We start from the raw sequence: 15,781 nt of genomic DNA, 5'->3' as shown, positions 1-15,781 counted from the left end.
TGGATGCACCTTCCATAGGAAACTTTTCATTTCTATATGATATCAAATAGGCACACGACGGTGGAGTTGTTGCTATTGAGCTTAATAGAGTGATTGGAGGCAGTCCTCAACTTATTACAATCGGTGCAGACAAGACATTGGTTATATGGGATACAAACAAATTTAAGGTTTTATACTGTCTCTTGAGAAGTTTTAATAGTTGTGAATAGCAGTTCCTCTAACCGAAATCTCCATGGTAAAGAGTTGCCATGTTTTCTCTTTTCATTCCTGTTAACTTCTCTGCTACAGGAGTTACGTCGAATGAAACCTGTTCCAAAGCTTGCCTGTCATAGTGTGGCATCTTGGCGTCATCCTCGAGCTCCGAACCTTGATATTTTGACTTGTGTTAAAGATTCATATATATGGTACGCTAAGTTTTTGGTTTTCTCAATGGTACCCACTTAATAGATTCATGTCTTCTTTCTTTTCTTTTTTTTTCCACTCTACTGCGGCTCTTTTTGTTACAGTATACTGGTGGAGGCTCAATGCTCTAAATAATGACAATTCAAGGCAGTATTATTTGTTTAGTTATTTCAAGGATATCATACTTTTTTGCAGGGCTATTGAGCACCCAACTTTTTCAGCACTTACAAGACCATTGTGTGATCTGTATTCACTTATTCCTCCTCTTCTAGTTGCAACGCATAAGAAACTCAGGGTATGTAGATGTTTTTGTAGTTGTGATCTTAGGACCTCCATTGGTTGGGATTTTTTTCATAAAACGTAAGTTTTAGGATTAATTCGATGTTATGTGTTCTTAATGTTATGTTGAGTGTCAATATCACTGAAGCCCTAATTAGTAATCTAATGAGTTATAGAGGAAAGAAATTTACATAGATAACAAAAATGGTCAAGCGCTTTGGGTAATTTACTAGTTTCCATTTGCTTGTACTAGATCCCAATTAAGGGTATAGAGGAATGTGTTGGATCCCCATTGATATAACCTTTGGTAGCTAGACTAGGCTTGTGCAGATGTGTTAAAATTCCTTGCGATTATCTTTGAAAATTCAGAAACTATAGCACTAGAAGCATTAACATATCATCTACTTACTCTATGAAGAAATTAAATGTTATACCTATTCTTTTCCCTTGAATGAAATTGGCCTTTATATGATTGTCATTCTTTTCACTTAGTATGATGTTTCTTTTCCTTTGTTCTTCCTCCTCACCTCCGAATATCTTTCCAAAGATATCTGTTTTGACTATTATAAGTTTCTACTGCAGGTTTATTGCATGGTTGCACATCCTTTACAACCTCATCTTGTTGCTACTGGGACCAATGTTGGTGTTATTGTCAGTGAATTTGATCCAGAATCTCTTCCTCCTGTTACTCCTCTCCTAATGTCAGCCGAAAGTCGAAACCTTTCTGCTGTCTGCATTCTTGCCAAGGAGCTGAAGCTATTAAACTTTCATTTGTCCAACACAACGGATCCATCGCTTGGAAATAATAGCTCTTTATCCGAAACAGGAAATTTAAAGGGAGATTCACTTGAACCATTGCATGTGACTCAGACTAGAAAGCGCATTAATGCACCTGTACCTCATGATTCATATTCAGTTCTTTCAGTAAGCAGTTCTGGAAAGTAAGTACTCTTTACTTTTGTTTCGATTTGATTGTTGATTTGTTGTTTCTTTACTGAGTGCCCGTTTCAGCAATAAGTGTAGTAGATGATTTTGGATGCGGACATGCATTAAACTTTGAGGCCTGTCTACATGCTATTTCATCTCCAGTTTGGACAAGTGTTTCCTATTCTTCTCTCCTCCCAGCCTGGAAGAGAAAAATAGAACACTATGCCCTTGTCCCAGTCAACTATAAATACATCCTACTTTGCCTTGTGCATACACACATCTTATGAGTGTAGACAGATATTTCAGCTGGAATATGCAGCTCTTTAACCATACTGTTTATAGTGAGACGTCATCTTAGTGAAGAACTTCCGTGCAGGTATGTTGCTATTGTGTGGCCTGATATTCCTTATTTCTCAATCTACAAGGTTAGCAATTGGTCCATTGTTGATTCAGGGAGTGCAAGGCTTCTGGCTTGGGATACATGTTGTGACAGATTTGCTATATTAGAGTCTACTTTACCTCCTAGAATGCCCATTATTCCCAAAGGAAGTTCATCAAGAAAAGCTAAAGAAGCAGCTGCAGCTGCAGCTCAGGCAGCAGCAGCAGCAGCTGCTGCTAATTCTGCTTCTGCTAATGTTCAAGTCCGCATTTTGCTAGATGATGGAACATCAAACATATTAATGAGGTCCATAGGTAGTCGCAATGAACCGGTATTTTAATCTCCTTGCGTAATGTATCTGTTACTTCATTTCGGTAGAATTTGATTCATTCAGGATGCATTGGTTCTTCAAATATGAGAGATGATTTCTTAGCGCCAGTGTGTATGTAACAAATTTTTTATACAAATTATGTTTTCCTTCAACAAATCAATTTTTTTTTTCTTTTAACTAGGGGAGAGATTCTGATCATGTTAGTTGTGTTTATTATATGTGAAAAATAACTGGATAGATTCTTTGCTGCTGCCGACTATTTCTGGAAATTTCAATGACTTGCTGAAAGAATTTATACTTCCAGCATTAAACAACACTGATAAGATTTCGTATTGTTAGATTTGGATGTGTTTCTCAGAACACTCCATTTTTGCTGCACAGCACAAGGTTAGACTCCTATCATAATTTGCAAATTTCTCTACTAGGTCGTTGGCCTGTATGGAGGGGCACTATTTGGTATTGCCTATAGAACATCTCCCAGGAATACCCTTGGTTCTGCAACAACTATATCAACAATTCAGTCTATGCCGGTGTCCGGATTTGGTTCTTATGATGATGGGTTTTCTTCTCAGAGATCTACTGCTGAGGCAGCGACTCTAAACTTTCAGTTTTTCAGGTGAAAATAGTTATTATCATTCCTGTATGCCAGTAACTTGATTTTGTCTGGTATAATAGTACAACTTTTGGTTGGGTTCCAAGCATAAAGCGTTGAATTAAGATATTTGAGAGACTAATTTTGTAGGGATTTGAATAATTTCCACTCATACTAAAAAAGATGATTACATAAGTTTTTATACAAAGAGAAAAATAAGGCATGAAATAATATACAATCTCTAATTTACAGAGATTGAAAGAATCTCATGGCTATCAATATTGCTGTCGTCAGCTAGTATTTAAAGTTGTCAACACTCCCCTTCAAGTTGGTGCATAGATACTACATATACTCAACTTGCAAATCAGGTTCAATTACTTAATCCTTTAGTGAACTGCTTGTCTGATGTCACATGAACTAAGTCTAAGAGATTGAGTTCAATTTTTCTCTGATGACGTGGCGATCTATGTCAATATGCTTTGTTCGATCATGTTGGACTGAGTTTTGAGCTATGCTAATGCAGCCTTATTATCACAGTGCAATGGTAATTTTCCTTTACTTGACAGTTTCAACTCCTCCAACACCTTCTGTAGCCAAATAAGCTCACAAACACCTTGAGCCATAACCTTGTATACACCTTCTGTAGCCAAATAAGCTCACAAACACCTTGAGCCATAACCTTGTATTTTGCCTCAACACTCGATCGAGCAACTACATTTTGCTTTTTACTTCTCCAAGTGACTAAATTTCCCTCCACAAGTGTGCAATAACCAGTTGTAGACCTTTGATTGTTTAAAAATCCAGCCCAATTTACACCTGTAAAAGCCTCTATCTAGAGGTGACCATTTTTAGAGAAGAAAAGTCTCTTTTCTGGAGTAGATTTTAAGTAGCATAGTATGTGAAAGACAGCCTGCATATGGGGTTCTCAAGTGTCATGCATAACTTGACTCATCACACTAATCGAGTATGCTGTATGCTCTGTCTGAAAGATTTCAAGAGAGCTTTGAATAAAATTGTACTTATCTTATTAACTAAAGAATTGAACTTAAATAGAGAAAAGAGTCCTAATCCTAATTGGGAAAATAGTTCCCTTATTCTAATAAACTACTAAAACATAAAAAGAAAATAGTTCTCTTATTCTAATAAACTACTAAAAGATAAAATAAAAATATTTCTAGAATATGAATAAAACTTATCTACCCAAATAAGATTTATCTACCTAAATAAATTTAAAATATATACATATTTCAACACCCTCCCTCAAGTTGGTGCATATATATCAATCATGCCCAACTTGCTTACAAGAAAATCAAAGCTTGTCTTTGTGAGTAACCTTATTTTTTAACAACTTGAGTGAATCATTCAAACCAAGCTCGAGGAGACTGCTTCAGACCGTATAAAGATTTCTTGAGTTTACATACTCGAGTTCCAAATTTTTCTTCAAAACCTGGAGGAGGATCCATGTAAACTTCTTCTTCAAGTTTTCCATTTAGGAAAGCATTCTTCACATCTAGTTGCTGTAAAGACCAATCAAGATTAACAACAATTGATAAAAGAACTCTGACGGAATTTAATTTGGCCACTGGAGCAAATGTTTCAAGATAATCTATCCCGTATGCTTGAGTGTACCTTTTAGCTACCAATCGGGCTTTGTATCTATCTAAAGATCCATTTGGTTTGAATTTGGTTGTGAACACCCATTTACAGCCCACTGTTTTTTTCCCTACGGGTAATTCCATTGTTTCCCATGTACCTGTTTTTTCAAGAGCACGCATCTCCTCTAAAATAGCCTCATTCCACTCAGGAACCTGTAAAGCATCTTTCACATTTTTGGGTATTTGTACAGTATCGAGACACGAAACAAGGGTTGAGAATGTCAAAGATAAGGCTTTATAGGATACAAAGTTAGACATGGGATATTTGACAATATTTCTAACACCTTTTCTTTTGGCAATTGGAATATCTAACTCAGAAAATTCATTGGCTGGATTATGAGCTTTACCTGGACTTTTGACAAGATCTTGCGGGTCGGATTCTTGGTGATGAATCTGGTGGATTCCACTTTCTTGATTTCGATTTCTTCTTGAGTAAACAATTAACTCCTTTGTTTGTTCTTTATTTACATGATCAGACTCTACACCTTCATCCTCCTTTTCATTAACATTAACATCATTAATTTTTGTGTTAATTATAAATTCGCCTTCCCCATTATTAGAATCCCTATGTTGTATATTCCTAGTCTCTTCTTGATCAATTATAGAATATTCCTTAGTATAATTCCCTCCCTGAAAATTAGAATCAAAATAAGATTGTCTTTCAACAAATGTGACATCCATGGTAACTATAATCTTCCTATCAATTGGATCATAACATTTGTAACCCTTTTTATTAGAAGCATAACCAACAAAGACACATTTTTTTGCTCTAGGATTTAGTTTACTCTGGTTGTGAAGATGAACAAAAACACTACACCCAAAAAGTCGGAGGGATAATCTGTAATCAATTTAGAGTTAGGAAAGTTATCTTTAAAGAGACTAAAATGAGTTCTATAATTTAGAGTTTTACTGGGCATTCTATTAATAAGATATGTAGCTGTTAACAAGGCTTCACCCCAAAGATAATGTGGTACTTGACTAGTGAACATCAAGGCTCTAGTTACTTCCAAAAGATGTCGGTTTTTTCTTTCTGCAATCCCATTTTGTTGTGGTGTATTTGTACAAGAACTTTGGTTGACTATTCCATGTTTGGTTAAGAAAACACCTAATTGGTCGCTAAAAAATTTCCCACCATTGTCAGTTCGAAATACTTCTATTTTCACACCAAATTGTGTTTTCACCATAGCATAAAAAGTCTGAAACACATTTTTAACTTCGGACTTATCTTTTAATAAAAACGCCCAACAAAGTCGAGTATGATCATCAATAAATGTGACAAACTAACGTTTTCCTGAAAAAGTCGAGACTCTTGAAGGTCCCCAAACATCACTATGAATTAACGAAAAAGGTTTGGAGGCTTTATATTTTTGAGGTGGAAAGAATGACCGATGATGTTTAGCCAATTCACAAAATTCACAATGATATGAAGAAGGACTTTTATTTTTAAATAGATTAGGTAACAAATATCTTAAATAATAAAAATTAGGATGTCCAAGCCTATAACCCCAAATCATAACCTTATCAAAATCAAAACAGAATTTAAACATAAAGTAGTTGTTGGTCGACTTAGTTGGTCGTCTTCAAGAAAGTAAATTCCACCAAATTCTTTAGCATTGCTAATCATCCTCCCTGAGACCATGTCCTGAAACTTACACATAGATGAGTCAAATATAACATGACAATTTGAAGACTGGGATAATTTACTGACCGATATGAGATTACAAGCTAGATTTGGCACATGTAAAACATCATGTAAAACCAAGGAAGATGAAATTTTAACAGTGCCTTTGCCGGCTATTGCCGAGAAAGACCCATCTGCTACTTTGATCTTTTTGTTTCCTGTGCAAGGTGTGTAAGTTGAAAAAAAGAAAATGACTGCTAGTCATGTGATCACTAGCTCTAGAATCAGCGATCCATTTGTTTGTTTTACAAGGCTTGACACTGAAAAAAATAGACAAATCAGTACCTGATTGGGTAAAAGAGGAAGAAGGATGATTGGATGAGTTAGGAATAGAAGAATTCATCCGAAATTATGGTGATTAAAAAAACTTGTGTAGATGCTCTAATTGTTCCTTAGTGAATAAAGACCCTTCCAGAGAACTTTGGCCCTCATAATTTCCATTAGTTGTTTGGAAAGCTCTGCTATCCCCTGATTGTGAACCACGACCATTGCCACTCTTTTTCCTTCTATTTGTCGGTTTCTCATGGAGCTTTCAACACGTTTCACGAGTGTGCCAATATTTTTTGCAGTGATCGCACCAAGGTTTTTTCTTTTTTTCACTATCATCATTATTTTTAATAATTACAAGAGCAGAATTATCATCATTAGCTTCAAACCCTGGCTTTAACATTACTTTTCTCCTTGTCTCCTCCCTTCTAACCTCAGAAAAAATCTCACGAAGTTTTGGAAGCGGTTTTTTCCCTAGGATCCGAGATCTCACTTCATCAAATTCTTTATTTAAACCAGCCAGAAACAAATAAGCTCTTTCATTCTCTTCTTTTTTCATAGCTTTTACAACATCTCAGGGATACTCTCATTCATCATTATAACACTGATCCAGTTCTTGCCAAAGAGACATCATTTCATTATAATAAAGAGTAACTTCTTTTTCCCCTTGCCTAGCTTTCCACAGTTTTATTTTTAACTCAAAAATCTGTGAAGCGTTTTGTAAATCTGAATAGGTGTCTTTCACAGCGTCCCAAACATCTTTAGCAGTTGGGAGAAAAAGAAAAGGTTTACCTACGGATGCTTTCATGGAATTAATAAGCCATGCAATTACCATAGAATTTTCTGACCCCTACTTGCTCATCTTTGGATCGCCCACCTGTAGTTGCTGAACTTCTCCATTTAAATGACTTAGCTTGCCACGCCCATCAATTGCTAATTTTACGGACTGTGACCATTCCAGATAATTCTTGCCATTCAACTTGTGAGATGTCAGTTGAAAAGAAAGGTGAGACGCCTCTGTCCCTTGAGTCATTGTACACTCGGTAGTTGTTTCAACTGTAGAACTTTCTTCCTCTGTTTGATTGCTGGATCTCTTATCTCCAATGAAGGCTGTTTTAACCATGATGTTACTAGAGATTTTAACCTAACTCTGATACCATGAAAGATTTCAAGAGAGCTTTGAATAAAATTGTACTCATCTTATTAACTAAAGAATTGAACTTAAATAGAGGAAAGAGTCCTAATCCTAATTGGGAAAATAATTCCCTTATTCTAATAAACTACTAAAATATAAAAAGAAAATAGTTCCCTTATTCTAATAAACTACTAAAAGATAAAATAAAAATATTTCTAAAATATGAATAAAACTTATCTACCCAAATAAGATTTATTTACCTAAATAAATTTAAAATATATACATATTTCAACACTGTCTGGTCTAGTTTGTGAGAAATAAATCAAATTCGCCACTAATCTTTGATACCTCTATCCACTGTTTCTCTGATCCCAACTTGCAACTTATGATGCTCTCCATGGGTGACTCTACAAGTTTGCAACCCACCATGCCCGTTTCTGTCAAGAGATCAATGATGTATCTGTTTTAGGAGATGAAGATTCCTTTATTTGACCAGACAAACTTCAATTACCAAGGAGTACTGTAATTTCCCTAGATTTTTTATTTCAAATTCTTGAGTCAATCGTTGCTTCAGTTGAACAATTTTTTCCTCGTCATTTCCTATTACCACTATATATATCATCAACACAAACAATAAGAATGACGATCTTATCTTTATGATGTCTTATAAAAAAGGTATGGTCCGCATCACTCTGCCGATAGACAAAAGAGATATTGACTTTATTGAATCTATATAACCATATTCTAGGAGACTGTTTTAGCCCATATAGGGTTTTTTTATTATTGAGATTTAAGGGTAACTCACTAGAAGAAGAAGATTCTTGGTGCATAGTAGGTTGCATGATGACCTTTTTTTGTTCCATGCCTCCTTGAATACATCTTCAAATCTGGTCTATTGAATCACCCAACAATTTCCTCCTCAACATCAATCTCCATTTCTTCTACAATAGCCTCTTCTTGACCTTCTGGAGTTTGATACTCCATTCTTTCTCTTGGGACAAGTTCTTCCAAGGTTACTGAGCTAGGTATCACTTTTTCTCTATCATTCTCCCCCTAAAGAGGTGATTTGTGTAGATCATAGTAAGCCTTAGTTTCTTTGAAAGTGACATTCATATTAACAAAGACTTGTCGTGAAAGAGGCCAATAGCACTTGTATCCTTTTTATGTTGGAGAATACTCAATGAACACACATTTAAGTGCTCGTGGGTCTAACTTTTCAGCTTTCCGATCATGAACATAACAAATATATCCATCCACTCTTGGATAATATATGTCTAACTTTTCAGCTTTCCGATCATGAACATAACAAATATATCCAAACACTCTTGGAATAATATATTCATTTTTACCTTTTAAGATTTCTAAGGGACTTTTGTAATCAAGGGCCTTTAGAGGCATTTTATTTATAAGGTAACCAGTTACGAGTATTGCATCACTCCCAACATGGTTTCGGCAGATTTATAGTGAAGATGAGAGATCTGACTCCCTCAAGCAAATGCCGGTTCTTCCTTTCCCCTAATACATTTTGAGCACTAGTTCTTGGACAACTAGTTTGATGAATTATCCCAAAACACTCCAAATAGTCATCAAAGTTGTACTTTGTACCAAACTATATTTTAGCATCAAATTGAGTATACATCATTTTATGAAAAGATTGAAAGTATACAAACACATTACTTTTCGACTTCAATAAATATATTCAAGTCATTCTTTTACAACAATTAATAAAGATGACAAACCATCGATTACTAGACAATGAGGTATGCCGAGTTGGTCCCCAAACATCAAAGTGAATAGTAATAAAAGGAATGATACTTCTGTTATTTCTCAAAGGATAAGAGTTCTTACTATATTTAGCATACTCACAAACTTCACAAAACAACGAATTAAACTGAGTCTTTGAAAATAACTTGTTGAGCGCTTGAATAGGCTAATCATGTGCAATTGCTAACATTGCCCGTGACTTATAACTTGTTAAGGACCATGAGTTGGACCTCAACATATCTGGATATTGTTTTTGGTGGGGTTTTTCTCCTGTGAGCCTGAGTATCTGAGGAGATGGCGATTCATAGAGTGGAGTGCCTTGTTGGGTGGTTATATAGGCTAATCATGCGCAATTGCTAACATTGCCCACATGTTGACAACCTCACCTAGGGTTGTTGACCTCGTATGCTGTCAGGCAGGAAGAACAACACAATATATTTTGGAATCTAATCCCTAATTAAAGCATCCAACTTAAAATCGATCGGTATTGAATGGAGGGCCCAGCTTTAATATAAAATGCTAGAAAACCCATAATAGATGTGGGATAACACCACTTGAACAATACTCCCGAATCGACTACCTAGAAGTCTTGTTTAACTTGAACTCCTGAACCAGCCTTTGTATATGTATTGTATGTTTAGTTCCAAATTTTCTGTTACCCTTAGTCCTGAAGTAATTGCTTTGAGATATTTATGTTACCTAATATCCACTTCATTTTTATGCATATTTTAATTTTACCATAAGTTGACAAAAAGATAGAATGCCATTTCTTTTTCTTTAACATAATAATTATTGAAGTGATAATGTACAGTTGGGAAACTTGTCAACCAGTAGGTAGTTTTCTCCCTCAGCCAGAGTGGACTGCATGGGACCAAACCGTTGAGTACTGTGCTCTTGCTTATCAGCGTTATATTGTCATCTCTACATTGCGCCCCCAGTATAGATACCTTGGAGATGTTGCAATTAGTCATGCCACTGGAGCAGTTTGGCAGCGGAGACAATTGTTTGTGGCTACACCAACTACTATCGAGTAAGATAAGGTTCCTTTTTCAGAAATTTTGTTTATATTAAGTTGGAGGTTTGTGGAAAGTTACTTATTTCAGTTGAGATTTACATTCTTTGCTGGATAATTATTCCCTTATTTCCTTCTTTGAGCAATATAATGAAATTGATGCCTATTTCAAGCATTTATGTCAGTCAAAGCACTGAAAATTATTCATAAAGCTCCATTTCTTTCTGGTTGATGCCCTAAGGCCTAATACACTCCCAGGAATGCTACACGGGCAGAGTAGTAGTTTTGCAGTGCGTATCTAATATGCTGCATTTTTCAGATGTGTTTTTGTGGATGCTGGAGTTGCACCCCTTGACATAGAAACAAGAAAGAGAAAAGAAGAGATGAAGCTAAGAGAGGCACAGGCAAGAGCACTTGCTGGTCATGGAGAGTTGGCTCTAATCAATGTAGATGGTCCCCAAGCTGCTAAAGAAGAAAAAATAACACTGAGACCACCTATGTTACAGGTCAGAATTCTGATATAACTTTTTGTAAATTTTCTGTTGGTTGTCATTAGTGTAGGTTGTGCTTTGCACACTCCCTGTCAATGTTGTCAAGGTACATGCAGAGGCACTATGGCACAACATGAACAATCCTTCAGATGAGGCAGCTTTAATTAGGCACATGCTTTTTGCGCCTGGGTACATTTTTTAAAGTCAAAAGGTGCAGAAAATTATGCTTGACTTAATTTGTCCTTTGGTTTCATTAGGTTCTTTTTCTTGTTGTAAATGGAAGTAAAGAAAACTTGGAACGTTGTTGGATGATGTTAGTTGTGATACTTCTTGATCTTTGGAACATTAAGCTGTGTAATGTTGTACAATATGTAATGTTTATTAACAAAATCATATACTTTTGGATTTTAGCATTTTAGATATTTTAAATACAATATATTATTATTCTTAGAAATGAGCACCTTACTTCACTCGGGCAAGCACCTTTTTGCATCTTCCCCCTTTGCCGTTGTAAGGGTTCTAGCATGTTAGTCTGCACCATGCACCTTTGACAATGATGCTCTGTCATGCTAAAGATATTCCAAGCTAGTCAAAAGAACAAATTACAGGAAATACACTCTAATAGCTAGCACTCAGTTGACTTCTTATTGCTGTAATTAATTATCTCTTATGGTCTCTAGATAGTGGATTATTCAGAATGCTATGCCTTAATGTCTACAATTTGATTAATGTTCTTTATTTTGCATCTATGTTTTTTCTTGTCAGGTGGTTCGACTAGCTTCTTTCCAACCTGCTCCTTCTGTGCCACATTTCCTGTCGTTGCCAAAGAAATTTAAAGTTGGTGGGGATGACATGGAAGAAAGAAAGGTTAATGAGATAGCTGTTGGTGGTGGAGGGGTCTCAGTAGCAGTTACTCGTTTTCCAACTGAGCAAAAGCGACCAGTCGGACCAGTAATTGTGGTTGGCGTGAGAGATGGAGTCCTTTGGCTCATTGATAGGTAGCTTGTCCTGCAACTCTGAGATATTTAATGGCTTGCTAAAGCATTCATTACTTTACTTTTATAGGTACATGACCGTGCATGCCTTGTCCCTAAGCCATCCAGGAATTCGTTGTCGGTGTCTCGCTGCTTATGGAGATGCTGTTAGTGCGGTGAAATGGTATAGCATTCTTTTATATTTCAAATGAGACCAATTTTGTGCAATCTCATTATTTTCCTTGGCAGGGCAATTAGGCTTGCCAGGGAACATCATGATGATTTAGCACAATTTTTGCTTGGAATGGGCTATGCGAATGAAGCACTTCATTTACCTGGCATATCTAAGAGGTTTGCCTTACCTGTTTTGTATTTGATTTCTTTTATGGTTGTTGTGTCTGTTTTTTTTTTTTCATTTTCAAATTTGAAATTCAAATTTGACATGAGCTTTTAGTTCAGTCATAATAATTTTCAATGTTAAGATTTTCTCTCCCTTTAACATACTCACATGCCTTTGCATTCTTGCTTTCATATTTGCTATCGTTTCATGTGGCTATCTGTAAATTAACCTGCAGGAATGCCGCTGCTTGCTAAAAAATGTAGGGAAGGAAGTTGATGGTGGAAGGGCTGTACCAGTTAGAGTTTAGATTAGATAATCAATCTTGATACACATATTAAGCCATCATCCATGTTTGTGCCAATTAGAGTTCACCAAGAACCACATGTTATTCTTGCATTGCATTCTGGTCCATGTTTTTTCAATTACATTGCTATTCTATGTTTACAGGTTAGAGTTTGATTTAGCCATGAAGAGTAATGATTTGAAACGAGCTCTTCAGTGTCTTCTTAAAATGAGCAACAGCAGGGACATGGGACAAGATAATCCAGGACTCGATAAGAATGATATCCTTAATCTAACAGCTAAGAAGGAAAATTTGGTTGAGGCTGTTCAAGGCATAGTAAAATTTGCAAAGGAGTTTTTGGACCTTATTGATGCAGCTGATGCTACTGCCCAGGTTGACATTGCTCGTGAAGCTCTTAAAAGGTTAGCTACTGCAGGTTCAGTGAAAGGAGCTTTACCGGGGCATGAGTTAAGAGGACTGGCTCTTCGCCTTGCAAATCATGGAGAGTTGACACGCTTGAGTGTAAGTTGGTGATATTTATAATAATTCTTGCTATCCAAATATATATCTCCTATGTTATTTAGGATCGGGTGTGAATGTCGGAAATAAGTATGTGTCCAACACAGGAATGTTCACTTTTTCTGTCTTTTTCATGTATTTGGAGAGACCTTTGAGGACCATAATCCACAATCATGTCTGAATGTGTTAACTGTGGGTTATAGACATAGATACTTTAAGAAAAATGAAGAGTCGATGCAACAATTTTATATCCATATCCTTGTTTAAAGCAATTTTCTAGTTTTAGTTTTGTTTAAAGCAATTTTCTAGTTTTAGTTTTCACTTATGAGAAAGGTCTTTAGCAGTTCTGTAATAGTTCGAATGAGTTTACTAATTTTTCTGTTTACCATTATCATCTTTGCACTTGGCGTTCTTGATTTGATCACTGTTTGGTAAAGATATTCTATGTTATTGCAGGGTTTAGGAACTAACTTGATATCACTCGGATTGGGACGGGAAGCGGCGTTTGCAGCTGCATTATTGGGAGATAATGCTCATATGGAAAAGGCATGGCAGGATACTGGGATGCTTGCAGAGGCTGTTTTACATGCACATGTATGACGTGGTTCATGTCGACAATTTGTTACTCATCCGAACCATATTTCTTGCATTTCCTGACCAGTCTAAAATTTGTTTCAGGCACATGGACGATCAACATTGAAGAACCTGGTTGAGGCTTGGAACAAAGCGTTACAGAAGGAGGTGGATCACATTCCAACGGCAAAGACAGATGCTACTGCTGCATTTCTGGCTGCTCTTGAGCTGAAACTTTCGAGTTTGTCAGAAGCAGGGAAGAAACCACCTATTGAAATCTTTCCTCCTGGGATGTCAGCACTCTCTTCTTCAATTGTTATTAAGAAAAATCCTGCTCCTGCAACGCAGACTTCCCAGCAACAATCGAACACACCATTGGCAATAGAAGGACCACGTCCTAGTGGACCAATTGGAGCACCAATAGGTGCACCATCTCCCAGTGCATCAGCTGCAGTACCAGGCACTCCAATAGGAGCACCAACTCCAAGTGCACCAGCTGCAACACACGGCACACCAGTAGGAGCAGCACCTCCTGGGGAAGCAGCTGCAAAACAAGGCACACCAATAGGAGCACCATCTCTGGGTGCAACAGCTGCAACATCGGGCATGCCAATAGGAGCACCACCTCCTGGCACAGCAGCTGCAACACCGGGCACACCAGTAGGAGCACCACCTCCTGACACACCAACTGCAACACCAGGCATGACAATGGGAGCACCACCTCCTGGCACACCAGCTGCAACAGCAGGCATGGCAATAGGCGTACCATCTCCTGGTACATCAGCTGGAACACCAGGCATGGCAATAGGAGCACCACCTCCCAGTACATCAGTTGCAACACCAGACATGCCAATTGGAGCAACTCCTACCAGTGCAGCAGCTCCAGCAGCAGGCACACCTATAGAAGCACCACCACCTGGCACTCAAGCTGAAACATCAGCAACACCATCAAGAGGACCACCTACTGATGCATCAGCTGCAACTCCAGGCATGGCGACAGGAGCACCACCTCCAGCAGCAAAGAAAGGCACAACAACAGGAGCATCACCTCCAGCAGAAACATCAGGCATGACAACAAGAGCACCAACTCCTGATGCACCAGATGCACCAGATGCAACACCTGGCAAGCCAATAGAAGCACCACCTCCTGGTGCACCAGCTTCAAGACCAGGTACGCCAATAGGTTCACCACCTCCTGCTGCGCTAGCTGCAACAACAGGCATGCCAGTAGGAGCACCACCTACCAGTGCACAGGCCGGAAAACAAAGCACGCCAACTGAAGCACCATGTCCCGCTGCACCAGATGCAAGACAAGGCTCACCAATAGGAGCACCAGCAGCAACACCAGGAATGTCAATTGGAGCACCAGCTGCAACCTCTGGCACACCGATAGCAGCATCAACTCCTGGTGCACCAGCAGCAACACCAAGCACATCAATAGGAACGCCACCTCTTTGTGCACCGGCCACAACACCAAGCACGCCAATAGGAGCACCACCTCCCAATGCACCAGCTGCAACAGTAGGAAAGCCAATTGGAGCACCACCTCCTGGTGCACCTGCTGCAGCAGCAACAGGTGCACCACCACCCATATCAGGAGCAAGTGAACCTGGTTCAGATGATAAATCTGCTATTTCCTCATCAGGCAATCAACATACGACTGCTTCAGTAGAAAGTAATCCAACAAAGTCTATCAATGACAAACCAGATGCAACACCAACAGATAAACCATTGGCAGATGTACCATCTCTAACACCAGATAACCAAGAAACAAGTGTTCCAACTACAGACCCAACAAGTGAACCACTTGCTTGAGTCTGTTAGGACTACGACTAGCACATAATGAGTTCATAGTAATTCAACTGATTCCAGACAACAACAATTTGATTTCATTCATATGAACTACAGTGATCCTTGATAGGATTCGGAAAAAGAACCAGCATCAGGAGCCCATTTTTGTGAATGCATCAATGTGAACATATTTGATTTATCTAGACTTCGGTTTGGCTTGATCGAAATCTGTAAGTAGGGATTATATTTGTTCTTGATTTGGCTTTTCCACTCAAGAGCTGCCCATATGAGTAGTTTAATAGGATTTGTTGTAGAATTGTGCTGTAAGCCTTGCTTGTTATCGAAATTTTATCCAGAATGCATATTAAAGTCCAGAGCTTGCAAAA

General features: G+C 37.8%; 1 protein-coding gene across 1 annotated transcript in view; it reads left to right on the top strand.

Moving 5' to 3' along the window:
* LOC108469725 (uncharacterized) overlaps positions 1–15,781 on the top strand; it is a 32,736-nt gene extending 16,955 nt beyond the window's left edge. The window contains exons 7-20 of the mRNA XM_017770733.2: positions 51–167; positions 289–404; positions 598–697; positions 1,264–1,622; positions 1,985–2,318; positions 2,744–2,934; positions 10,224–10,442; positions 10,744–10,930; positions 11,681–11,913; positions 11,981–12,073; positions 12,139–12,240; positions 12,677–13,034; positions 13,488–13,625; positions 13,710–15,781. Coding sequence (XP_017626222.1) covers positions 51–167; positions 289–404; positions 598–697; positions 1,264–1,622; positions 1,985–2,318; positions 2,744–2,934; positions 10,224–10,442; positions 10,744–10,930; positions 11,681–11,913; positions 11,981–12,073; positions 12,139–12,240; positions 12,677–13,034; positions 13,488–13,625; positions 13,710–15,419 — 4,257 coding nt within the window. The 3' untranslated portion in view covers positions 15,420–15,781. The remainder of the gene's footprint in view (positions 1–50; positions 168–288; positions 405–597; positions 698–1,263; positions 1,623–1,984; positions 2,319–2,743; positions 2,935–10,223; positions 10,443–10,743; positions 10,931–11,680; positions 11,914–11,980; positions 12,074–12,138; positions 12,241–12,676; positions 13,035–13,487; positions 13,626–13,709) is intronic.

This window comes from Gossypium arboreum, chromosome 8 (genome assembly GCF_025698485.1).
Source record: "Gossypium arboreum isolate Shixiya-1 chromosome 8, ASM2569848v2, whole genome shotgun sequence".
NCBI classification, from domain to species: Eukaryota; Viridiplantae; Streptophyta; class Magnoliopsida; order Malvales; family Malvaceae; genus Gossypium; species Gossypium arboreum.
Note: the sequence above shows the minus strand (reverse complement) of the source record. Positions and strands in the feature narration are given on the sequence as shown.